The following is a 27,132-nucleotide window of genomic DNA, read 5'->3' as shown; positions in this document are numbered from 1 at the left end:
TTTGTAAGCAGTGTTGATCTGAGTGTGGTGTCCCAGCTCAGTTAGCCTATAAAATCTAGGCTCTGATCTCCAGTGGATTATCTTGGCTGTTGCACTCACGGATATTTGTGTCGTGCAATAATTTAAGAGTGGAACTGATCAATATCCTTATGAAGAACAGAAAGTAGATAACTGGCTAGGCTAGAGGCCTTGTGAAGAAGGAATGCATTCTTTTGAAAATTTTTTTTGCTGTATTTAACCTTTTTCTAGTTCTTAGATAGCCAAATGTGACTATATATAAATGTCACTATATTTATATATTTATATTTATATATAAATGTATATTTTTAGTTTCATTCAATAGTTAGATTTATTAACATGTTTGAAGGTTCAGTTCATGAATATGATTTATTTATATCTTCTAACCTGTATTAAACTTGTCCCAGTGTCCAGCATTAGTTGAAGGCCTGTGCCCTTGGTCACATGATCATGTGCGCATTGCACAAACCTCTCTGGGACTTATTTCTTCATCAGTTACATGGACAGAATACAACCTTTCCATGTTGGTCAAAGAGGGTTGTGGTGAGGCTCAGTCAGATAATGGACACTTTGGAAACTGCAAAGAGATTTTGAAATGCAGAAGGCACAAGTTGGGGACATCATGTGAAGAAGTGGCAAGTGAAAGTGACCTCAATGCATCTTAATCCCCTTTGTTCTCCAGAAGGAACTTGGACAGGGTAAGGATTGAAAGAAATGTTTGGAAACCCCTGAAATGAATTTTCCCATGTCCTTCCTTCCCCTCCCTCAGTGTAGAACACAGAAACTGCAGCCATGACCACCCACGTCACCCTGGAAGATGCCCTGTCCAACGTGGACCTGCTGGAAGAGCTGCCCCTCCCAGACCAGCAGCCATGCATCGAGCCCCCGCCCTCCTCCATCATGTACCAGGTAATGGAAATGGCGGAGCATGCCGGGAGCTCAGGAGCTCTGAGTCCCCTAAGAGCCTTTGCCCTGAAGGGAGAGGGGCTGCATCTAGAAGGTTAAAGGTTGAGAGCTGATGCAGTCCCTCACGCACATGGGGAGCCCGGTGTGAGGAACAGATGAGATAACAAATGTATATCAGGACTATTTCCGTACCCCAGGGAGGGCTGGTCGATGTGCTCTGACCCCAGGTACCTTCCCAGCTGTTCTTGCTGCTGCACCAACCATGTTTTGGCAATTCTGATCTCATGAATTAAATATTGCCATTTAGAAAGCCCTAGAGCCTGCCTGGGTAGTTACTTTGCCTTCGTGTATGGGAAAAGAACGCTAGGACTCCACAGGGCTCAGGGAAGTAGGTCAGAGGCATTTGCTTTTGCCTTAGAGGAGATCTTGTGATAATCTACCCTTGATTGCACAGATCCACCATCCCATGGGGCTGGTAGGGAGGGCACCCTTTGCAGCTGGAGACAGCCCTGCAGTATAGTCCCTGGGCCCCGCTTGCTAGGCCAGAGGCCTTGTGAAGAAGGAATGCATTCATTTGAAATTTTTTCGCTGTATTTGTTCTTTTGCTACTTCTTAGATAGCTAAGTGTGAGTAAATATAAATATATATTTTTAGTTTCATTCAATAGTTAGATTTATTAACATGTTTGAAGGTTCAATTCATGAATATGATTTATTTATATCTTCTAACCTGTATTAAACTTTATGGTTTTTATTTACAGGAAAGTATAACAAAATTTCCCTGTAACTATGCCCCCTCTTCTCTATACACATGGACCTTTTAACCAAATATATGTATTTTACCAAATATGTAAATTTGGTACATATGTTAATATGTACATCTTGTAAATATATACTTGGTGAAATATGTATATTTGGTATATAATAATGTATATGTTTTTAAAATACGATTTTTTTCTTTTTATCAAAAGGAAATAGCACTATTTATAGTATTTGATGACCTGGCTTTTTCTTAAAATTTATTATGGGTATTTTTTCTATCATAATATAATGTGGTTGAGCCACATATGTTCTAGCACCTCATGGTCCTTCTAAGTCATTGCATGTACGGTGTATGCTATTATTTATTTAGCCATTTGCTATTGATGAGCATTTGAGTGGTTTGCAGATTTTTTTTTTTTTTTAATCACAAAAATGCTGCAGTGGTTGTCCTCATTCATATGGATTTGCACCTTCAGGTGAGAATTTCTGAATGGCTGGATCAAAGTAATGTATACTGAACTTTTAGTAGCATTTTGGGCTCGTGTAGTTTTGGCATTTACTTCTGAGTCTCTTGATGAGTGACTGACCACCCATGCGAAGCAGATGGGCCCTGTCCTCAGCCTGTTCCTGCTGGTGTGATTATGCAGGCAAGTGTTTGGGGGAGGGGCAAGATTCCAGGTGAGATGGCAGTAGGTTTCCACAGAGTTTGTTGACAGTAATTTGCTTCCTGGACACCAGCTACCTTGGACCCATTCCCAACAACTAAATGTGCCTAACCTTTAATTCCACAGGCCAACTTTGACACGAACTTCGAGGACAGGAATGCATTTGTTACAGGCATTGCAAGGTACATTGAGCAGGCAACGGTCCATTCCAGCATGGTAAGTCTCTAGAACCACGTGTGCAGACGTGCTCCCTGCTGAAGCAGGAGGGGCTGTGGGCGGCTTCTCACACAGGGACATGTCCTCGGCTACCCCCACTTCAGACCCCGGCTATGCAAGTCCTGCCCCACCTCCTCCCAGAAGCTCAGCACACTGCTCCCCTTTAGCTTCAGGCTTTGCAAATCCCACTCACTGTAGCCCCTCCTGATCTCCACCGCTCACTTCCCTGAGCTTCTGTAGCTCTCTGGGTTAACATGTGGTTAGATTCTGCCTTGTCTTACATTTCATTGATTACTGAGTATGTGGAACTTTGTCTCTCTGCAAAGCAAAATATTCTTCATAAAAGAGACACGGTGACTTTGGCTTTGGAGTAACATGGTTATTGACTCAAGATCACCCTACAAGCAGAGCTAGCTATTATTTTCTTTCTTAGGTTCTGACTCTAAAAAGGAGGGGTCATCCCCTTCTCTCTTGGGCTTTCCTTGATTTTTTTTCTTCTCAGGCAGCACTGGACTTGGAAGAATTCCAGAGTCCTTATCCTGGGGCTCTGTTGTGGCCTGATGGATCTTTGTCACTATGTTAGTTGAATTCTCTAACCTTGACTTAGCAAACCTACTCGTTTGTTCTGAAAGTATTTTGCATCTGTACCTGCAGAGGACAGGGTCAGTGCTGGGGAGGTGCCCAGGGACAAACGGGCCAGTCCTAGTTCTCAGGGAGTCAAGTCAATACTGAAGCTTGCCATTCACCGAGCACTTTCTCTGTGCAGATATTTTAAGTTTATTGTCTCATTTAATCCTCAATGAACCCTGTGAGGTAGTTCTGTTATAATACCCGTTTTATGCTAGGCGCAGTGGCATGTACCTGTAATCCCAGTGACGAGAGACTGAGGCAGGAGAATTGCAAGTTCAAGGCCAGTCTCAGCACCTTAGCAAGACCCTATCTCAAAACAAAAAATAAAAGACTGAGGATATAGCTCAGTGGTAAAGTGCCCCTGGCTTCACCCCATCCAGTACCTAAAAATGAAAACAGACAACAAACAAACAAATAATAAAGTACCCAATTTATAGCTGGGGAAAACCGGAGCCCACTGTTGACAAATGAAGGACCTAAACTCTGCTGTCTGTCAACAAAAATCTGTGCTCTGGACTACTCTTTGTGGACAAACGAAAATTCACAAAGGGTAAATGTCATGGTTAAAGTTAAAGTTCGGTGTTTGAAGGGACTTTGAGAGGGTTAGAGAAAATTTGATGACGGAAGTGACTTTCAAGCGGGACCCTATAGGAGGGTAATGACACATTTAAGCTGTCTGTAAGGCATTCCCTGCCACAATGCATTGGAGTCCTCAGAATCGCCCTGGGACTTGCAGAGGGATCAATATACCCATTTGAGGGATGAGAAAACAGAGGCCTGGAGAAGTTAATAAGCATGTTACTCATGGTCCTACAATCAGGAAGTCATGGGATTGGATCTGTAATCTGGGACTGACTCTCTGTATTTTACTCCACTGTCTCACATGGAATTTTACCAGTCTGGGAGGAGTGGGCTTACCCTGCTGGGGGAACCAGTATGAACAAAGGCATAGAATTTCCGGTTACTCATGTGTGATCTGTGAGGTCCACATGAGCAAATTATGGTATTGATGGAAATTCAGATGGGGGTCAGCTGGTGCAGGGTACATCAGTTGGCGAGGGCTGCTTTAACAAAATGCAATAGACTGGCTGGCTTAAAGAGTGGGTGTTTATTTTCTCACAGTCTTGGAGGCTGGAAGTCCATGATCAGGGTGTGGGCAGGGTTGGTTTTTTCCCAGGGCCACTCTGGTTTACCTGAGACTGCTTCTGGCTGTTTCCTCGCGTAGTCTATCCTGTGCACACGCAGCATGTCTCTTTGGGAATCCAAATTCCCTCTTCTTATAAGGACACCAGTCAAATTGGATTAGGGCCCACAGAAATGACCTCATTTGAATTTAACCACCCCATCTTCATGTAGAAGTCATTCTCATGTACTGGGTTTAGGGCTTCAATAGACAAATTGTGTGGAGGGAGAGAGATGCATACAATTCAGCCTGTAGCACAGGGCTTTCATTCATCACTAAAAGTCCAAAGGCAGTGGAAGGTTTTTGTCCATAGGAGAGAGTTGAGCAGAATTGTTTCACCTGTTATGTGTGGAATGAGTTGAGGAAGAGTGAACGGAGCAGATAAATCACTGAGATCATTAAATTCCCAACCTTGGAGTTATTAAGGATGGTACTAGGATGATGGCATTGAGGGTGACTAGGGGGACGTGCATGTGAGAGTCACCGGAGCTCAGCTCTACGGGGCCTAGCAATCTGCTGGGGTAGAGGGAACAGCAACCACACTGAGGTGTTCTGGAAATGTCAGATCAGGGACTCTGGTAGGGAAGTCTAAGGAGCAGGCTGGTTCAGAGGGACACTGCATGAATCTTCTATTGCTGCTGTAACAAGCTATCATATTCTTAGTGCCTTAAAACAACACAGATTTCTTTACTGACAAGTACTTTAGAGGTCCCACGTGGGTCTTTCTGAATTTGATCAAGGTGCCCACAGGGCCACATTTGTTTCTGTAGGCTCTAGGGAGCTTTCTGTTGTCTTGTTTTTTTTTTTTTTTTTTTTTTTTTTTAGCTCCAAGAAGCTTGGCTTGTTTCTAAATAAGAAAACTATGACCCTTATGACAAGTTGAAAGATGGGTCCAAGGGAGGCAGGGCCAGAAGTCAAGTCCCAAGGCCCCACCCAGGACTCCTTTCTCCATATCATCTTGGCCTCTTTATTCAAGGCCAGTTGTGCAACAAATCCAGCTGAGAGTCAGCTAAACTGTCCACAGGGCAGAGTCCACGCCCATCTTCTCCACTGCCCTGTTCAGCACAGAGCCCGGGACCCGTGAGTGCTCAGTAAAGCTTTCATTGAATGAAGGAGTTCACATTACACCTGCTATGGGCAGTTGCGTGCTAAAAATAGATGCACATTCTTTATATTACTGTCACTTCCCCTTTTTGACATGTGTTTGAAGCAGATGACTGTAGGACTCCCACGGGTTGATCTTGGTTCTTTCTGATCTCAAGGACAACATGTTACTGATGCTAAAAGCTCTCTACATTAAGCATTGAAACTGTGACTTGCCAAAGACATTTGCTGTTGAAAATAGAGCTGTAATAAGTAATAAACTCCAGGTTAAATCTGATCTGATCCTAATGAGATATGGAATATGTAAGATATGCAGATTTAAAATTAAATCAATAAAAGTACATTTTTTTTAATAGATACAGATATTCACAATGAGACATGGCCTCGTGTTACTCTTTATTGTGTTTGGGGGCATACTTTTCATAACATAAAACCATTTAAAGTGTATAATTCAATGCTTTTTTTTTAAGCCTATTCACAATATTATACAACCACACCACCATCTAATTTCTGTTACCCCAAAGAATACCCCAGACCTCTTAGCAGTCACTTCCACTTCCTCTCTCCCTGTGAACCCTGGCAACCTCCAATGCACTTTCTGTCTCTATGGATTTGCATATTCTCACATTTCATCTAAGTGAGTTATACAATAAGTGGCTTTTTGTACCTGGCTTCTTTCACTTAGTGAAATGTTTTTCAAAGTTTGTGTTGTAGCCTGTGTAAGTACTTCATTACTTTTTATAGGTGAATAATATCCCATTGTAGGATAGACCACTTTTATTTGTCCATTCATCAGTTGGTGGACATTTGGGTTATTTCCATTTTTTTGTTGTTGTTGTTGTTTTGTTTTTTGTTGGTACTGAGGGTTTTACCACTGAGTTACTTCCCCAACCCTTTTTATTTTTCTTTTGAGACAGGTTCTTGCTACATTGCTTAAGGTCTTGCTAAATTGCTGAGGTAGGCCTCAAACTTATGATCCTCCTACCTCATCCTCCCGAGTAGCTGGGATTATAGGCATGTGCTACTGTGCCTGGCTTTTTTTCTATTTTTGAGTTATTATGAATAATGCTGCTGTGAACATTTATGTCACCCATAAATCCTGAATCCTCAGAAATTTCTGTGTGGACACAATTTCAGTTCTCCTGTGTATATATCTAGTGGTGAAACTGCTGGGTCAAATGGTGACTCAATTGTTAATATTTAGTGGCACCGCTTTTAGGAGTTTAGACTGTTTTTCTAACTTCCTTTACAGATCACCTAGAGAGAGATATAGTGTCGTTCGTTGAATTCTCACAGAATTCTGTCACATCAGCACCACCACCATCATCATCACTTTAATAGATGACTAAGTGGGGAGTTTTAGCGATTTATTGTGGACTAAAGGGCTGAGGGTGATGAAGCTGGATGTTAGCCCAGATGTTCATACCTTGAGTTGAGGGCTCTTTCCACAGAGGCGTAGTCCAGGGGATGAGTCATCTCTGTTTTTCAGGCTCATTTCAAAGTTGTTGCTTATTTCTATCATGTGTATATTAATTATTCTCCTGCTTATAAAATAGTAATGTGGACTCTTATCAAAGTGTGAACTGACAGTACTGTTATGTTATTTTAGTGTATTACGTATTATCTATTGTGTATTGTAGTACTATTACCTTACTTTAGTAGATATATAAAGTAACACAGTATTCCAATCCAGAGAGAGCTTGTAATTCAGAGCTTGGTACATATGCTACCAATTTTTTTTTTTTTTACATTCAGTATATATTTATAATCACTACTGTTTTGGTTTGTGACCTATTTACATACAGTTTTGCTTGCTCTTTTTCTTACTAACTATATCTGGGACACCTTTTTCTGTGGGAACTGCAGATCTGCCCTCCTTTCCAAGGTGGCCATCCATCTGTTTGAAAACTGTAGCCCTGTCATAGAGTCCTTGGGCTTCTGATGAGAATGATGTAGGTCGGTTCTTCTTACTCTTGTGCAAGTGAGTCATCTGAGCATTTTGTTGAGATGTGGCTTTTAGACAAGGGGGTCCTGAGAGTCGGCCTTGCTAGTGCGCCCCCTGCTGACGGTGCCGATGCTGCTGGTCCACAGACCACCCCCGTGATAGTGAGGCTCTTGAGAAGCCGGCGGCTTGGATGTCATTTCTCACTGCCCCCTGGTTTTGCTCTTTCAGAATGAAATGCTGGAGGAGGGACATGAGTATGCCGTCATGCTGTACACCTGGCGCAGCTGTTCCCGGGCCATTCCCCAGGTGAGACGGCCCTCACCCTGTGCATGTGTCTCAAACCCCTCTGCGGGGGTCTTATTCCTTCTCACTCTACTCACAAAGGATTACTGAGCTTTTCCAGGTGGAAGGGGGTAAGTCAGGGCCTCTCATCCAATGAAGCAGCCTGAAGTCACTGATGACCAGGGCCCATGCCCAGGGACTTCAAGGTTTGGGCAGTACACAGTATGCATAGTATCTTATTTCAAAAATTGTACATGCTAATTTTCTGACACCTAAACCATTGCAGAAGGGTATAAAGCAAAATATACGACCTCCTGGCCCCACCAGCCAAACCCACCTTCCTCCATAAGATCATCACTGGCAACACTTTGCTGCATATTCTTCTGTATCGTCTCCCTGGCGTGAATATTATTTTGTACATTTTTATCATTTATAATAGTGTTGTTTCTTTTTTATATTATTCTGCCTTTTGCTTTTAAAAAAGTCTTCATTACTGACTTTTTTTATGTCAAAACATACACATATTTTTTTAACCATCATTGTCATATAACTAATGAGTTCCATCATCACAAATCAACAAACCACAAGTGTATAAAGTAAACAATCTATTCCTCCCCTCCTAATCCTGGTCCTTGGGGAGAAGTGCTATTTGCAGTTTTTCAGCCTTACTGATTTCATCTGCCTGTCTTTTATATGAACACAAAGAGTTTTGTTTTGCTTAAAAAAACAGGATAAAATTATCCTGTTGTTCACCTGCTAGCTTATGGTGACAGTGCTGTTATGGCAATTCATGTAGTTCTATCTCCTCCCTTCTAAGAGTTCATCACTATATTGTGTGAACGCATCATTGAATCCATTTGGTCATCCATGGATGGGTATTTAGCACTTGCTACCTTTTTTTAAATTTTTTTTTAGTTGTAGATGATGCATACCTGTATTTTACTTATTTATTTATTTTATGTGGTGCTGAGGATCAAACTCAGTGCCTTACATGTGCTAGGCAAGCACCCTAGCACTGAGTCACAACCCAGCCCTTGCTACCATTTTGAGAATTTCTGACCATCTGTGAAGAGTGTCCTTGAACCGCCTCTCCTCAATCTTCAGATTCAGTTGACCTGCTGGTGGTTTTGACAAGCGTGTTGTAGAGTGTCTGCCACGTGATTCTGATGTGCACAATGGTTGAAAACCACTGGGCTGGGAAATGGGTTTTTAATGGCACATCTGATGTTGGCCGACATTGGCCTGGGGATGGCTAGGGGAGTAAGGGATAGAACATTGCTCTTTGCTTAGAATCTGACTGGACCCCCCTGGGACAGGGCTGGGGAAAGGCCAAAGTGGGAAGCTTCTGATCATAGCACAGAACACCAAAAAAGGGAGGGGGTGTTCCTGTCTTGGGACCGGCTGGTTCCTTATGTGCAGCCAGTCTCTGGGCGCCTCTGCCTCCCACCAGACCAGTGAGACTGGGGCCACCCCAGCTTCTTCTTGCTTTGGAATCAGTTACTTCCCAACAGAGGCCCTTGTGAGAGTAAAGGGTATCCTTATTAATAAGACCACAGGTGTGGACCAGGACTGTGTGGACGAACCAGGGTGCTGAGTCCCCTCCTCTGCCCACAGGTGAAGTGCAATGAGCAGCCCAACCGAGTGGAGATCTATGAAAAGACTGTGGAGGTGCTGGAACCGGAGGTCACCAAACTCATGAAGTTCATGTACTTCCAGGTGAGCTGGCCTGGTGGTTCTGCATCAGGAGACGTGAGAAGACCACCTGTCTTCCAGGCACCAGGCTCTGCACCTTGGTACCATGCTGTCTATTCATCTAGCAGCTATTTTTAGAAAGCTACCTACAAACCCCTGTGTGAGCAAAACAGACACATGTCCCTAGCCCCATGTAAGTTACATCTGATGAGTCTGTGAGTACATTCTGGGCATGGGGAGAGACTGACTATAAAAAGTAATTTTCAGGGCATAATTAGTGCTTCAAGCAAACTAATATTTAAAACAGTTCCAGGTTGTGGAGTATCTGCTGGTGCTCTTTAGGGACAGTCTCTTGGGACGTGTGTGTGGATTGAGCTCTGGGCAGTGAGAGAGAGGCTGCCTGCAGTGGTCAGGAGCAAGAGCACTCCCTGGAGAAGGTACTGTAAAGGCCAAAGCCCTCAGGTCTGATGTGTTTAAGAAACAGAAGGAAGACAGAGAGACCGGAACTCAGTGAAGATGGGGGATCGGGAGAGGAAGGAGGAGACTGTGGAGAGGGCACTGTGGGCCCTGAGATGGCATTCAAGGCCATGGGAGGCCACTGGAGGGTTTGGGTGACTTAATCTGATATAAGGTTTTGTGACAGCCTCTGGCTGCTGTATAGGGGTGGATGGCATGTTGGGGGGACAGGAAGAGGTTGGGAGCAGGAGCAGACAGAGAGGACAGCAGGGAGGCCAGTTGGGAGGTCTGTGAGAGTGATGGTGTCAAGAAGGAATGAGCCAGTGTAGTGGCACATGCCTGTAATCCTGTAGCTCGGGAGGCTGAGGTAGGAGGATCATGAATTCAAAGCCAGCCTCAGTGACTTAGTGAGGCCCTAAGCAACTCAGTGAGGCCGTGTCTCTAAATAAAATATTAAAAAGGGCTGGGGATGTGGCTCAGTGATCGAGTGCCCCTGAGTTCAATCCCTGGTATGGAAAAAAAAAAAAAAAAAAGGAGGAGAGAGAGCCAGGGCTTCTCTGAGTGGGCAGGCTGGATGGACAGGGGCCACAGGGAGGCATGTGAGTAGAAGGAGCAGGGTGTCACAGTCGCATCAAAAACAGCTGAGGAGGACAGGTTGGTAACTGGCGGCCAGGCTGGACTCCAGGGTGGGCATCATGACACACAGTGCACCCTCTTCTTGGTTCCCCATGGAGCTGAGTGTCATGGACGGATTCCCTGCCAGTCCCCTGCCCAGGGGCAATGCCTGCGGGGTCAGTGTAGCACAAGGAGGTGAGGATAAATGAGGTCCATTGGTAAAGAACAAGTAGAGCCCTGTTCCACAGTGGGTCCCAAGGCCGCAGCTGCTGTTAGCAGCACAGCCCCGGCTTCCAGGAGCCACGGGTCTCTTCGCGAAGGCAGACAGACCTGCAAAAGGAGAGCTTCCCAAAGACCCTGGGGTGCTAAGTTGAGGCCTCCCCAGAGGCATTCGCAGAAGGGAGGATCTGTAGTAACTTAGAACCCGGCTGGCCAGCACCACAGTCACTGGCCACGTGTGACTACTGATGTTAATTAAAATTAAGTACAATTAAGAACGCAGCTCCTCAGTCACAGTGCGCATCTCAAGTGCTCCATGGCCACTCGTGGGGAGCAGCTGTTGATTGCACGGGGCTACTGGGGAAGGCTCCCGTGGTGGTGGAGGGCTACTGGGTGTGGTCTTTGAGGAGAGGGTGGCTGACTGCGGGGTCCCAGGCCCACGGCTCACATTGGAGCCGTCATTTCTTTCCCCACTTCTCCTCCTCCTCTTTCTCTCCTGCTCACTGCCCCCAGATCGCAGCAGCAGCCTCTTTTTCTCTTATTCAACTGTTTTTTTCTGTTTTTGTTTTTTCCTGACACCAGCTTTACTGGAACACAGTAGATGCTCAATAAAGAGTTATTGGTCATCATGAGCCCCTTTCTCTGGATGGTTCTCACACACTCTTGGCTTCTTTCTCCTTGTTGGCCAGTGCCTGACACTGTCCCAGGTGTTGGGGACACAAAATGAATAAGACATATTGATGCTTCTAAATGAAAGTGTATTGGATGAATTCATTGGTTCGACTCACTCAGGGCCAGATCCAGGTTGCCTCTAAAATCAGATTTGGATTGAAATACATCTCTGAGAAAGTCCACCCTACAGATCTGCCCTTTTCTTGATGGCCTGGGGAGACCCCAGGGGAGCCTTGACCAGAAAGCAGAGGGAGCCACTGCCCCCACCCCTGGGGCCGCCTCCCCCTTACGCCTGCCCTTCTGCCTCCAGCGCAAGGCCATCGAGCGGTTCTGCAGCGAGGTGAAGCGTCTGTGCCACGCCGAGCGCAGGAAGGACTTTGTGTCCGAGGCCTACCTGCTGACCCTGGGCAAGTTCATCAACATGTTCGCCGTCTTGGACGAGCTGAAGAACATGAAGTGCAGTGTCAAGAACGACCACTCTGCCTACAAGAGGTCAGCACCCTCTCCCCCGGAGCCCTCTTCCCGGGCAGCAGCTGGGTAGCTGGAGGGAGAGGCCAGTGCCCTGCTCACAAGCTCCTTCTCTGGTACCCGACTAGCCAATCCCCAAGACAGAGCAGGGCTGGGCCTGTGTCAGCCTGGCTTGAGGAGCAGGCTGTGGAGCTGAGTCTCTGGAGAGCCTGACCTTGGCAGGGTCTTATAGCTCAAGATGGAGTTAGAGCCTCATTTCCCCATCCATGAAGCCGTAACCATTTTGTTGCCCCATGCTTGATGGAACCGGGAAGGTAATTTTAAAATGGTTACTGTGTTAACTTTGCATAGCTGTGACAAAATACCCAACATAAACAACTGAAAAGAGGAAAGGCATATTTTGGCTGATGGTTTCAGAATTTTCAGTCCATGGTCACCTGATTCCATGGTTTCTGAGCCTCTGGTGAGGCAGAACATCATGGCGGGATGTACGTGATGGAGCCAAGTTGCTCATCTCATGGTGGCCAGGAAGCTGGTGGGGGCAGGAAAGAAGAGGTCAGGGACAAGATTACCCTTCCACGGCAAGTCCTCGGTGACATACTTCTTCCAAGTAGGCCCTATTACATTACCTAGTTTCTACCCCTTCTCAGTAGCCATCAATGCATTAATCCACTGGTGAGATCAGGGCCCTCATGATTTGATCACTTCCCCAAAGGAGCCCCTCTGTGCATTGCTGCACTGGAGACCAAGCCTTCAGCATGGGAGCCTTTGAGGGACACTCCAGATCAAGACTCTAGTAGTTACATTAGTCATTTTTCTGCAAGACTCAGAAAGCCATTCAAACTGCTATGCAGAAGACAGAAATGAGTTGGCTTATGGAACCCAGACATCCAGGCATGCCCCCATCCAGTGCCCGGGTGGTGATGTTAGCCTGGGTCTCCCCACCTCTGCTGCCCTTCCCTCTCTAACAGCCTCCTGCTCAGGCCAGTTGTGCCTCATGGTGGTCTCTGGCAGCAGCTTCCCACCATCCAGATAGCAACCCCAATCTTTCAGGGAAATGCTTTTGCACAGGTCTCAGGGAAGAAGGATGTCCCTCAAGCCTGTATCATGTGCTGGTCCCTCCATTAGTCACTGGTGAGGTAGGCTGCTCTGATCAGACACTGCTCACTCTTTGATTTGGGAGGTCCATATCAGCTGAGAAGAAAGGACCACATCTAAAATTGTGTGTGTGTGTGTGTGGGGGGGGGAGGTTGTTTCTCTTTATAAATCAGGACACAGTCACCCAGGAGGAGACAAGAGCAGTTAAAAGCAAGAGACTCCCAGCATGTTGCATGAGGTTCAGATGAACCCCAGAGTGTCTGGCCACCTCTGGTGGAAGGGCTTTCCATGTCACTGTTGGGGAGGGAGGAGGGACCCTCTCCCCACATTGTCCTTGGGTTCAGAGTACCTGGAGTGAGCAGACTGGTTCTCACAAGTTGATTCTTCTGTGTACACCATGAAACCCGGGGTGCCCAGCAGGCAGAGCCCATGTCTCAGCTGACCCAGAAATGTCAGATTCACAAAGATTCCATAGATAGCTCATGGCATAACATCCTCCCCCACACACTCGACAGTTAGAGCACACTGCTGCCGTCATGGCCACAACCGACGTCCTGCGTGTCCGGAGCGAGGCAGGGGTACTCTGCTACCACAGATCCCTGTGTGCCCTACACCCATCCTGCTTTCATCTTATAATCCTGTAATGTTAACAGGACTTATTTTCCATGCAATTCTTTGTTTGAGAAACATCGAGGTTTTCCTATAAGGAAAGCGTCTCCACGGCTCACAGTGCAGCTCCAGGGCAGGTGCTCCTTTCACTCCCTCTGGCCCCTCCGCCTGCATCAGTGGAGGCTGGCTCCCCATAAACTTTCCAAGACTTCAGAGATTTTCAGTGCATCCCTGCCCTTGAATTTCAGATGCCCTGTCCTGACCTCGGGGGACAGTGTCACTCCGGGTAGGGTGGAAATGGGAGCCCACGTGACGTACCTCAGGCTCAGGGTGTGCAGATGCTCTTCGGTCTCACCTGCCATCTGCCTTTCAGAGCGGCACAGTTCCTGAGGAAGATGGCGGACCCCCAGTCCATTCAGGAATCGCAGAACCTCTCCATGTTCCTGGCCAACCACAACAGGATCACCCAGGTGGGTCCTGCCTGGCATCTTGGGGAAACAGGGGCCTAGAGGCTGGGTGAACCTCAAGCAGATGAGCTCAGTCCAACTTCTGTCTCCACTGCCCATCACAAGAGTGAAAAACCACTGCAGCCTTCAGCCTCCCTCCCAACCACAGATGGCCCTTCCACCCTCTCCAGGCCTTGTCCCCTGAAAGCCTTCAGCCAGGGTAGAGGACCAGAGAGCAGGACCACCACCCACTGCAACGCCTTGGGCAAAGGCCAGGCCTCAAGTTTCTCATCTATAAAATGGGTCTGTCACTTTGAATATATTATGAGGATTTATCTCGCTGGACTATCGTGAGAAATAAAGGAGATGCTGTACAAAAAGCCCTCGGCATGCTCCGTGGGTCGGCTTTGTGATCAAAAGACCTGACAACAACTTAGAGCAGGAAAAGTTTATTTGGGGCTTACAGTTTTAGTACCTTAGTGCTGGTTGGCTGACTCCATGGCTCTGGGTGTGAGGGGAGGGAGAACATCAAGATGGAAGGATGAGGTAGAGGAAGGTGGCTCAGCTCTTGGCATCCAGGAAGCAGAGTGACAGAGTGAGGAGTCAGGGACGAGCTATGGTCCAGGCCACATCCTACCTGCCTATATTTACCACCCAGTAGTCCTTTCAGATTATTAGCCCATCAAAGGAATTAACCAATCATTTCACCTCTGAACACATGAGCTTTTGGGGGGGTGTCTCGTAGACAAACCACAACATATGCAAAGCCAGGAAAGGAGGAAAAGGTCCAGAGCTCTGGTCCCTGCTTTGCAGGGCATGACCACTCAGCTGTCACTCTCCCATTATACCCAGCATAGCCTGACTCATCCCACCCTCTGTCAGGTCAGCCACAACAGGTGCCGCAAAGAATGTTGGCAGGACCCAGGCCAGTGCTGAGGGGCCCTGCATTTCCCCAGGGGTTTTAGGCTCAGCTCCCTGGGCAGAGGCCCAGAGTTGGCAGGGCCCTTCCTGCTCTGTTCACTGCCCAGTGTCTGAGGCCCCAGGAGACTGAGTCCCCTGCTGCCTGTACAGAGCTCCAGCAGTGCCTTTCTTGGGTGTCCCACAAGGACCCTTTGCTTCTTTGGAGAAAGCACGGGGATGGGAACTTCAGATCCTTCTCTCTAGGAGATGTTTCTGAACTGCTGTGACCTGCCAGGAGGAGACACCTACTGGCCCAGGTGCCCCCACCCCCACTCCATGGGTCTTTCCCTGCCCTTGTCTGATGAAAACAGCACAGATAAGTCTATGCCTTCAGAGCTGAGCTGAAATTACTACAGGCCTGTTGTAAAGCTGAGCTGCTTCAGCTCTGCCTAAGAGAGTGCTTCTTACTTGCAATTGCCGGGGACTGAGATAGAGGCTCCAAGGCAAGCAAGCTCCCTGCACAGGAGGCATGCAGGACCTCTGGCTACCCAGCCACTTGGGTGGTATTCACAAGGGCATTCAGGCATCAGACTGGCTGGTGTGAAGGCTCCTCTCCCCCAGGGCCATTCATGACTCCTGGGCCATCAGTAGAGCCACGTGCTCAGTCACTGCTGCCCAAACTGTGTGGCGGGTGAGGATGCAGGAGGGGGTGTCTTGTGCTTGTCCTGAGGGCGGGTGCTGTTTCAGTGTCTCCACCAGCAACTGGAAGTGATCCCTGGCTACGAGGAGCTGCTGGCGGACATCGTGAACATCTGCGTGGATTACTACGAGAACAAGATGTACCTGACCCCCAGTGAGAAGCACATGCTCCTCAAGGTAAACCCCACCGCATACTGCAGACAGGGATTGCCCGCCCACCTCCTCCTTATCTAAAATCATTTTTAAAGAACAATATTTCTATTTCTTGAACAGTGATACAGATCTCACTGCACATGTGGTCTCTTCTTTCACTTTAATATCTCCTATGCACCTTTAAGGTGTCATTAAGGATATTTCTGCAATATAACTTTTATGGTTGCCCACTATTCCATTCTATGGGGATGTTGTTGTTTAACATGTTCCCTGGGGTGGGATTTTTGTTTGCTAAACTGCATTAAAACCCTCATAGCACAGCTTTTTTTTTTTTTTTTTTTTTTGGTTACAGGGACTAAACTCAGAGGCACTCAACCTCTGAGTCACATCCTCAGCCCTATTTTGTATTTTATTAAGAGAGAGCTCTCTCTGAATTGCTTAGCACCTCGCTATTGCTGAGTCTGGCTTTGAACTCTTGATCCTCCTGCCTCAGCCTCTTGAGCCACTGGGATTATAGGCATGCGCCACCACACCCAGTGTAGCACAGCTTTTATGCACCTCTTTTGGTCAAGCTTAACATTATGAAAGAGAAATTGCTGAATCAGAGGGAAAACAGAATCTTAGGGCTTTTGCTTTAATTTGTCAAATGGTCATGATTATCTCAACAGTTTACAAATTTTATCCTAAAATTATTAATGGGGAAAATCCAGGATATCCAAAAAAGCATTAAAAAATTTCAACCTGTCACCATCTTTTACCCTAGAAATAACATCTTCAGAATTGTGATGTATATGCTTCTAATTTTTTTCTATGCTTGTATATTTAAAAAATATGCAATATACATAAGCATGTCGAATTTTTCTCAGATGTCCTTAATTATGTTTGGAATATTTCGCAGCAATTGACTAAAGTCACATAGATGAGCCTTCTTGGCTTTAACCACAATATATCATTGTCTGCTAAGATTATTTCTAATTCCTCTCCAATAGTTATAGCACTGACATGAACAACTTTCTCTATATCTTCACATGCACCACACAGCACCCCCCTTTTGATTCTTTCTTCCCTCAAACCTCATCTTCGAAAGTGTTTCTTTCTCTCTCTCTCTCTTGCCACTTTTGGCATTTTAAGAACTCCTGACCTGGGTTAGTGTTCCTGTCCTTACATTTCTGGCACCTCAATTGAGTTTGTAGGGTATATTTCATTGCTTTGTCAAAATACCTGATGTAAAGTACAAAGAAAAAAGATTTAGTTAGCTCACAGTTTGGGGGACCGGAAGTTCAAGCAGCATGGTACAGGCTCTGGCAAAGTTCCTCCCTGACTATATCACATCATGGCAGGAAACTATATGTATCTCTGTGTGGTCTCTCTCCTCTGCTTGTCAGGTCACCAGGATTCAATCATGGGACCTCCATCATAATAAGCTAATCTAATTTAGTCACTTTCCAAAGAACCCACCTCTGAACCATCATGGGGTTAAGGTTTTCACCCTCTTAATACCCTTACCATGTAACTTTGGAGATTAGAATCCTGCATGAGATCTAGGGGGAACAAGCCACCTTCAAACTATAGCACAAGGCAGTATGTCTGTATGACTTGTTCACTCCAGCTTCCTCTTGGCCGCCAGAAACCCAGAGAGGTTATTCAAAGTTCAGACCCTTTGACAGCCCAGCTCCATGCTTGGGTGGTACCCAGCTCTGCCCATGCTTGCTCCCTCCATGAGCTAGGTTATGAAACTCCAGTCCACCAAGCAGTGTTACATACGACCTTCAAATTCTCCAGCACTTTTTTTTTTTCTCTCAATGCTCTTTAATTCCCCTACATCTTAACTTCCCAGCCCACTTCTCTCTGAATTCTCCACCATCTTCAGTCTGGCTTCCAACACTGTTGAGCTATTTCACAGCTCTGCAGTTTGTGTTAATGAAATCAAATGCCACCAGAGGGCGCCATGCATCCTTAACAGGAAAAGTCCTGCGCTCATCCTACAGCACAGGTAGGACCCAAGAGGGAAGCCATCCAACCTGAATAGTCTTCCAGTCGACTCTCTTTGGTATTGGATGAGAAATAGAGGCACAGCGAGAAGTGACTGTCCCACAGCTTACGTCTAGCCGCACCCCCTTTAGCTGCACATTCCACATAGGAGGAAAACAAACAAGCTTTGGGGGTTGAAATGAGAATGTTGACCTACTTGACATGTCACCCATGTCTCTATAGGAACTGTTACATTGTTATTTCTTTGGGGGGGAAAGGTGGATATTTTTACATTCACCATTGGCCAGTGTTATGTGCCTGCGAGGTGCTGCACCCTAGATAGGCCTCAGGCTCCTTACTCTCAAGAAGGACCTAAATGTGCCCATTTTTATTGACAGACCCTGGATGAGATCCTGTCACTGCAGCTCATCTTTGTGACTTTGACAAGCTGTCCAACCTTTCTGTGTTTCTGATTTCCCAGCCATAGAACAAGGCTGTTGCTTAGAACCTGACTCACAAGATTGTTGTCAGAACTAAGAATTATGGTCAACAGCAGTAATTGTTAAATCCCTAAAGCACAGTCTGTGGCCCATATACTCAATGCTTACGAAGTGGCTGCCATAATATACTAAATTTATCATTGAAATTAGTCCCATGTTTCCTGTCTATATTTGAAAATATGAGGGTTTTTTTCATAATGAATGTATGTCTCCATTTGTATGTGTACAAATTAAAGCTTTTTTTTTTTTTTTTTTAATAATTCCAGTGCACGTCAGTAGTTTTTGCACTCTGCCCTTTTTCGTTCTAGGTTATGGGCTTTGGCCTCTACCTGATGGATGGAAATGTCAGTAATATTTACAAACTGGATGCCAAGAAGAGAATCAACCTTAGCAAAATTGATAAGTTCTTTAAGGTCAGCCACTGGAGCAGGGGCAGGGCAGGGGGCCAGGGTTACACCAGCATCAAGAGGACTAGAGAAAGGAATGAAATTTGCCACAAATTAGGGGGAGCTGTTAATTGAGCAGTTACTCTGCAGACCCCAACAGTGGGAGAATAGGATGACAGCTTCTAGCTGCCCCTGGTGGAGGAGTTGGCACTAGAGAAGGCTGTCCCCGGAAAGCATGCACGGTTCTCAAACACGGCTCCACTGGGATTCCACTAGGGGAATGTGATTCTTCTTGTGTTCTCCTTTAGCCCTTTCCGGAAGTCATCTAAAGAAAGAGGTGTCTCCTTTTGTTTTCAGAATAAACCAAAGCTCAAGGAAGTAGGAGGGCTAAAGAGTGGATTTTAAGTGGATTCCCATTTGAAAAACCACAGCCTCTTCCCCGGCCCACTATAAGCCCCTTGGCCTCCCTCCTGTCAGGCGAATTGCCTCACCAGCCTATGCACTCAGTTGGTTCTAGTGCCTCTAAGAGAGAGTTGATCTTTTGTTCCTAAATCTTTAAAAACAAAAACTTGTAGTCAATCAAGCCTTTGATTTTTTTTTTTTTTTTTTTTTTTTTTTTGCAAAGGGGCTTCCATACTTTGGAAATGAATCATTTTTTTCTAATGCTGGGCCTTGCAGGCATGAAGCTGGTCTTGGCTCAGACATGGGAATGCCCAGTTTCATATAACTGGTGAGATCTCATGAAGGTGTGGCATGGAGAGCACCAGGCAGGGTCAAGGGGAGCAAGAGGAGTCTTGTTTTGCTGCTTGAATGGGCTTTTTTTTCAAGTTTGAAACTTTTACTTTTCTCCAGAGCAGCCCTAGATGAAAACAGGACTCGTCTTGGGAGACCCTTGCAAAATCTGCCTTGAGTCAGTGTGCATAAGCCGGCTGTGAAGGGAGGGGACACACTCTCCACAGTCAGGCCTGGGGTAAAGTCTAGCGCTGCTGCTTCACAGCTGAATGGCCGTGGGAAAGTCACTGAATCTCCCTGGAACCACATCTTCCTATCTGAGAACTATGAATGCTCAGGGTAACTCCTCGGAGGGTTTCCCCAAGGATTCACTGGGGTTGCGTAGATGAGTCTGAGCCCTGGGTCCTAATCCTGGCTCTCTGACTTTATGGGACATCGCTAGCCTGCCTGCCTGTCAGTTTCTTTGTTAGTGACATGAACGTGATTACAGTACTAACTTCACATTTCTTTCTTTCTTTTTCCTTTTTGATACTAGAGATTGAACCCAGGGCAAAATTAACCACGGAGCCCCATCCCCAGCCCTTTTTTGTATTTTATTTAGAGAAAGGGTCTCACCGAGTTGCTTAGGGCCTCACTAAGTTGCTGAGGCTGGTAAGAAGAATGAAATCATGTCATTTGCTGGTGATGGATGGAGCTGGAGAACATCATGCTAAGTGCAATGAGCCAGTCCCCCCGAACCTAGGGCTGAGTGTCCTGTCAGATTTGTGGATGATAAACCAGCAAGGGAGGTTGGGGAGGAGAATAATAGAAATAGATTGGACTAGACAAAGGGTAACGGAGAGAAGGGGGGAGGGGAATAGGAAAGACAGTAGAATTAATTGGTCACGACTTTCCTAGCCGTGTACTTATATACACGACCAGGGTAACTCCACATCACGTACTACCGTAAGAGTGGGAACCTAATAAAATAAGTTATACTTTATGTATGTGTATTCTGCCAAAATACATTCTACTGTCATTTAATTTAAAAAAAAATTTAAATAAAAGTAGCAGCAGAATAACAACAATAACAAAAAGTAGCTGAGGCTGGCCTTGAACTTGCCATCCTCCGGCCTCAGCCTTCCAAGCTGCTGGGATTACAGTTGTGACAGGTGTGTCCCACCATGCCCGACTTCACACAGTGTTGGTATGGACTGAGATAATGCTTCTAAAGTGTTTGGCCCTGTATCTAGTGCGTGGGAGGTAGAGAGTAGATGCCAGTCTCCCTTCCGTTTGCCCTGGCCTTTGGCTGGAAGTTTCTTACCTTCTGGAGCAGTAGGAAGAGAAAGGACCCTCCACTGCAAGGCTAGCCATCTGGTCCTCAGACTTCATCCATTGTACTGGTTGTGTGACCTTAGACAAGTCACTTTGCCTCTCTGAGCTCGGTTGCCTAGAACACAGAATTGGTTGGAGACAGGGGAGGAACAGTATGCCAGCTGAGGTTCCTTTTGGTTCTGGGTTCACACAATAGCATCATCAGAAGCAGAAACAAGGGGCCAGGCCCCAGGCGCACATGGAGGCCCGCTGCCCCCCTGCCTCCGGCCGCATCTCACGCGCTGTGTTTGCTTCCTTTGCAGCAGCTGCAGGTGGTGCCCCTGTTCGGCGACATGCAGATAGAGCTGGCCAGATACATTAAGACCAGTGCTCACTATGAAGAGAACAAGTCCAAGTGAGTGCCTGCCGTAATGTCTCTAGGCTCCTGCGAGGACGCCCGGCCCGGGCAGGGGGCCGAGGGGCCACTTCAGTCCCTCCTCCCTCCCCAGAGCCCTGGGCAGGTGGACCCTCAGATCACTGGCGCCACCAGAGGGAGCAGCGGAGGGTGCTCGGAGCCCTTTTGTATCCGCCCTTTGTTGCCAGGTTCAAAAGGTCTCAGAGCACAACCATGTCCCTCATCCTGCTTAGTGGTAGCCCATGGCGTCCCTTCAGAGGGACAGCAGGAGTCCTCCTCCTTCCCTGAGATGTGGGGAGGAGCCGCTGGCTCTTGTTGGCCAGCTGGAGAGAGATGGTGACAATCTTCATCTTCCCGATTCTCTGCTCGGGCTTTGCGACCATTCAGTAAGTACGTGTAGCCGGAATGGCTCCAGTGTGAAGTGAGCTGACGCCTCCCCTTGGGTCATTTTATCCACCACAATCCCAGGGAATCTGTGCTGAGGTCTGAGGGATCAGTGGCTCACCAGACTTGGGGGACATCTGGCTCCAGTCTCCGCCGTCTGCTTTGAAATCAGATGCCGTTGTGGGGGTTGCTTCTGAGTGCATTTCACCCAGGGCTGAGTGGACATGGCCTTTCCAAGTGGAAGAGAGCTGGCCATCCTGTGGTCACGGGTGAGAGTTCAGTGCCTTCAAGGACAGCTGTGAAGTGCCCTTGACCTCTACTCACCAGGCTCTGTAGCTGAGCTCCCAGGGATGGCCAGTCCCGTGCCTCCATCCTCTGGGGCTGCCTGGGTGGGAGGAGCACGGGGTCAGGGATGAGGGGCTTATTTTCTGCCCCTTGCCTGCCTGGCTCCTGGACCACCTGACGCTGGTTGGGAGGAGGCTGTTGTATGACCAGGGCAGGAAGTCAGAGGTTTGAGTGATGGTTTCTTGATCCCTCCAAGTAGCTCAAAATAAAGAATGGCAAAGTATAAGCGTGAGGAAGGCCATCGCTGTTCTGCGCACCCCCAGGAGAATCCCTTCAGGGCTCCTTTTAAAATTTTAACTTCTCTCTGAAACATTCTGAGCTCATGCTTAGTCTGTCTGCTGGGTTACCAGCACCAGACAGGGGAAGACAGGAAGGGGAGTGAGGACTCTTACTCGTTCATTTTCTCTCCAATGCAGGATGGTTTTCTTTTTCTTTCTTTTCTTTCTTCTTCTTCTTCTTCTTCATCTTTTTTTTTTTTTTTTTTTTTTGGGTACTGGGGATCAAACCCAGCAGCGCTTAACCACTGAGCACATCCCCAGCCCTTTTAATATTTTATTTAGAGACAGGGTCTCACTGAGTTGCTTAGCGCCTTGCTAAGTTGCTGAGGCTGGCTTTGAACTGTGATCCTCCTGCCTCCGCCTCCCCATGCAGTACGGTTTTCCTAATCACATCTGTCAGAAAGGGCAGAGAGGAAGAAGGGAGGTCAGGGAAGGAGGAAAGAGACAGGAGGAGGAGGAGGAGGAAGCCAGCCCTGTGTCCTTGGAGTCCTGGACTCTCACTGTGGGTGTGACCATGTTGCCAGGCCACCCTGGAAAGGAGGCACAAGCCCATCCGGATTTCCCCAGTCCAGCTCCAAGCCCTCCAGAGCCAGCTCCTCCCACAGGGCTGGTGCTCTTAGAGTTGGGGGGATTGCCCACCTTGCTTTTTCTTTCTTGGATTCCAACCCTTGTACCCCTAGAGAGGCTGTGATCCCCAGCCATGGAACTGGTAAGTATTGTGGACCTGATAGCTGGAAAGGCCTGTGGTTGAGCCTCCTTGGAGTAGGATGGCCACAAGGAAGAGAAGGAGGAGGAGGAGGACTGTTCCTCGAAGCCTGTGGTCTCCACAGCACCACACTTGGCAGGCTCAGGACACCGCTTTCTGGTTCACCCAGGGAGCCAGCCGTGTTGGCTGAGGACCAGGAACAACTAGGGAGTGGAAGGAGCGTGTCCCACCCAGGAGCCTGGGGCTGGCCCGGCTCTGACCCTGTGGTTTTCTACCCAGGTGGACGTGCACACAGAGCAGCATCAGCCCCCAGTACAACATCTGCGAGCAGATGGTTCAGATCCGGGATGACCACATCCGCTTCATCTCGGAGCTGGCTCGCTACAGCAACAGTGAGGTGAGCGCTGGCCACCGGGGACGGAGGCATGTGGGCCAGGCGGGGAGAGGAGCAGCTGGGAAAGAGCAGGAACACCTGGGATACTGGGGAGTGGCAGGGACTACACATCTGGGGCAGGAGGGCAGAGCTGCCCAGAGCGTGGACAGTTACAGCCAGACAGAACCAGGGTTAATTCTGCCCTTTGCAAGTTGTTCAAATCTCTGTGCTTCCCTTTCCTCTCTGCATGATGGGGGTAACATCAAAGCCTGGGAAGGGTATGCAGGAGGGAGTAATGGACAGAGGATGGCTGGATGGGAGGAGTAAGTTCCAGTGTTCTGTGGCACAGTGGGATGACTGTGGTTGACAACAGTTATTTCAGAGCAGCTAGTAGAGAGGATTTTTAACGTTCCCAGCACGAAGACATGATCGATGACTGGTGAGACAGATAATGCCAATTACCCTGATCTGATCATTAGACAAATACTTGTGTTGAAAAGTCACACTGTGCCCTATGAATATATATATAGATACTAAGTATCAATCAAAAATTTAAAATTTATTAGAAAGGGGGAATAGCAATAGTATCTATCCCAAAAGATTCACTGAAAAAATGAGATGATGTGGCATCTGGAATGTGTGCTGTGCCTAGCAAAGAGGAGGAGCCCAGTGATTATGAATCCCCCCCTCCCCTGCACACAGGATCCAGGTTGTCCCTACCCTCAAGCTCAAGAAAAGGAGTTCTGAGAACTTGTGTACCTAACACTATCCAATATTTTAGAAGCTACATACTAAGGAATGATCATTGTTTTTTTTTTTTTTAAAAAAAAAAAAAACTTAAATGCAGTTAGGGACAAAAAAGGGCTATGAAAAAAATCTCCTGTAATCCCAATAGTGACATTTCATTTCATTGAATTTTCGTGGAAATATGATCAGCATAACAAAATCAGGAAAAGAAAAACAGATAAGCAGAAGAAGAGAAAGCAATCCTGTAAGATCCTACCATCTCAGAACTAACTGTGATTAATATTTGGGTGCTGTGTTCTTCTGGGTCTCTCCCTGTAGTAGACAGCCTCCTGATAAGCCATTGGATAAACAGGCCCTATGAGCTCCACCATCCTGGAAGACTGGGCTGGTCCATGTTTGCTCTCTGGTTCCACCGTGTGGCCAGCAGCCATAAGGATTGTTTTTTTCCAAAACCCAAACTCAGGAAATGTCTTTGGTCTGACATTTATTCTGACAAATGCAGGCAGTGTGGTCATTCAACCAATGGCCCAGTGGGCAAGGGTGAGCTTTCTTACTAAATGTGCCAATCAACTGAAGTAAGCCACAAAAAAGTAATTTATCCAAGGGCTAGACTCCTTTATTCCTAGTCAGGTTTTAGTGGACTAAGGATGTACCTGATCCAAAGCATATTTTTTAAAATTACAGTGTCCCAAAGTATCCATAGGGGATTTATTCTAGGACCTCAGCTGATATCAATATCCAACAGCACTGAAGTCCCTTTTATAAAATAATGTAGTATTTGAATATAACCTACATGCATCCTCCTATGTACTTTAAATGACCTGTAGATTACTTGTAATACCCAAGTCAATGTAAATGCTATGTAAATAATTGCAGCACAGTATTATTTAGGTAATAACAACAAGAAAAACTAAGTACATTGTAAAGATGCATTCTTTCTGAATATTTTTTCCATCTACTATTGTATAAGCCCATTGGATGCAGAGCCCTGGGTTGAGAGGGCCAAGCAGGCATGATCTCTTCCTGTTTGTATCAAGCCAGTTCTCATCATTTGCAGTAGTCATATCCTTTAAAGTGGCCATGAACCCTGAATTAGTAAATACTGAACAGTTGATCCAAGGAGAAATATAGAGTTGGGTCCCTATGAGCTTCTGGGCACAGTGTTTTCATCTACTGATGAAGTTTTAGACGTGTTTCTGTTTAAAGATACATTGTGTGTTATACAGTGTTGATTCACTGGCATTGTCTGAGGGCCAAAAGCACTGTAACTTATGCCTGAACAAGGCTTATCTAACACATGGAGTTTTTCCATAAGGCATCCTGTACATTCGTGCAGGTAGGAACATGTACAGCACATCAGTCCTATGCCTAGGGACTTTTTCATTTGTTAATTCACCAACAAAGCACAAAAAATGGGTAGCATGGCACTAAGTAGACTGAAAAGGGACACCTGTTTCCAGTGTGAGAGCTGAACAGGGACAGAGTCATCTTGTCCACTCTCAGCTGGGAATTTGTACATCTCTGCACATGACTGAGACATCACTACAAAGTGTTTGATTTGAGGGCTGCAGATAGATTTAATTGAGTGACTTGTGATGAGCATTTTATATGCAATAGAAGAGAAGATTAGAGGGAGTCCCATGTATTAAGAGTCATATTGTGGTGTGGAAGTTAGTGTTGCTTGCTTACATATACATATTTAAGATCTCTGTGCAAGGATATGTGCTTGAGCCACTGTAGTCTGCCCTTCCTACATGGAATGCAGTCAAGAAAGGTCTGTGTGCCTCTGTGCCCCTGGGTGGTGGCAGGTGGGGCTCTGGCATTGTGCCTCCTGAATTGGGACCCCAGCCATCTACAGGCCTTTAGCAAGGCGCCTGTCTTGAGTCCAGTTCCCCTGTCAAGGGAGCATAATCACTTCCCTGTGAGTTCTTGGGGGGAATCAGTAAGAGGTGTACAAAAGTGCCAGGCATGTGACAGTGAGTGACCGTGGATGTCCTCCAGGTGGTGACAGGTTCCGGGCTGGACAGCCAGAAGTCGGATGAGGAGTACCGGGAGCTGTTCGACCTGGCCCTGCGGGGCCTTCAGCTGTTATCCAAGTGGAGTGCCCATGTCATGGAGGTGGTAGGTGTCCTGGGGCACAGGGTCTCACACTGACCTCCATTCACCTAGAAGCTGTCTGTCCTGCCTCTCCCCTTTGCTAATAACTTTATGGAGATATAATTTACATAGCATACCACTTTCCTGCTCAGAGTGTGATTTCATTGTTTTTTGTTTGTTTGTTGTTTACTACATTCACAGAGTTGTCTAACAACTCCAGTGTCAAATTGAGAACATCTCCATCACTTTAAAAAGAAATCCAATATCTGATCACCCTTCCCATCCCTCCAGCCCCAAGCCAACTCCTCTCTGTCCCTGTAGGTCTCCCTATTCTGAATGTTTCCTACAAATAAACTCATACAGCACTTAGGCTTTTGCATCTAGCTTCTTTGATTCCACACATTTCCAGGGTTTATCTCTGAAGCATGAATCAGCACCCCTCTTTATGGCTGAAGAGTATGCCAGGACCCCGATATGCCACATTTGTTACCCATTCACCAGTTGATGGACAAAAATTGGGATTGTCCTTCTCTCTTCAGTACTCCTGGAAGCTCGTTCACCCCACGGACAAGTTCTGCAACAAGGACTGCCCGGGCACCGCGGAGGAGTACGAGAGAGCCACGCGCTACAACTACACGAGCGAGGAGAAGTTCGCCTTCGTGGAGGTAGGTGCGCACCCCGCTCCTCTCCACCCGACCCGTGCCACAGCTAATCACTGGGATGACAGACACGCCCACCGTGCTCACAGGCCCTCGTGGAATACGTGCTCCTCCCTGGCCCCGGCTAGTGTCCAGATTAATCCCTGTCAAAAGCTGTTATTCGGAAACAATTAGAAACTCATTCAGTTCTCAAAAGTCCAAAGGAAACTGTTCACTCCAGCTTCCTCTTGGCCGCCAGAAACCCAGAGAGGTTATTCAAAGTTCAGACCCTTTGACAGCCCAGCTCCATGCTTGGGTGGTACCCAGCTCTGCCCATGCTTGCTCCCTCCATGAGCTAGGTTATGAAACTCCAGTCCACCAAGCAGTGTTACATACGACCTTCAAATTCTCCAGCACTTTTTTTTTTTCTCTCAATGCTCTTTAATTCCCCTACATCTTAACTTCCCAGCCCACTTCTCTCTGAATTCTCCACCATCTTCAGTCTGGCTTCCAACACTGTTGAGCTATTT

At 46.8% G+C, this 27,132-nt stretch overlaps 1 protein-coding gene across 2 annotated transcripts in view; it reads left to right on the top strand.

Moving 5' to 3' along the window:
* Window positions 1-27,132, top strand: part of Cyfip2 (cytoplasmic FMR1 interacting protein 2) — a 127,989-nt gene that overhangs the window by 19,736 nt on the left and 81,121 nt on the right. For both annotated transcript variants that reach the window (XM_015492672.2, XM_048782724.1), the window contains exons 2-13: window positions 788-927; window positions 2,477-2,566; window positions 7,657-7,734; window positions 9,325-9,426; window positions 11,675-11,856; window positions 13,913-14,009; window positions 15,633-15,761; window positions 18,517-18,621; window positions 20,943-21,034; window positions 23,027-23,144; window positions 25,869-25,988; window positions 26,504-26,629. In XM_015492672.2, the coding sequence (XP_015348158.1) occupies window positions 811-927; window positions 2,477-2,566; window positions 7,657-7,734; window positions 9,325-9,426; window positions 11,675-11,856; window positions 13,913-14,009; window positions 15,633-15,761; window positions 18,517-18,621; window positions 20,943-21,034; window positions 23,027-23,144; window positions 25,869-25,988; window positions 26,504-26,629 (1,356 nt within the window). In that variant the 5' untranslated portion in view covers window positions 788-810. The remainder of the gene's footprint in view (window positions 1-787; window positions 928-2,476; window positions 2,567-7,656; window positions 7,735-9,324; window positions 9,427-11,674; window positions 11,857-13,912; window positions 14,010-15,632; window positions 15,762-18,516; window positions 18,622-20,942; window positions 21,035-23,026; window positions 23,145-25,868; window positions 25,989-26,503; window positions 26,630-27,132) is intronic.

This window comes from Marmota marmota, unplaced genomic scaffold, assembly GCF_001458135.2.
Source record: "Marmota marmota marmota unplaced genomic scaffold, marMar, whole genome shotgun sequence".
NCBI classification, from domain to species: Eukaryota; Metazoa; Chordata; class Mammalia; order Rodentia; family Sciuridae; genus Marmota; species Marmota marmota.
The sequence above is the reverse complement of the archived record's forward strand: the minus strand, read 5'-3'. Positions and strand labels throughout refer to the sequence as shown.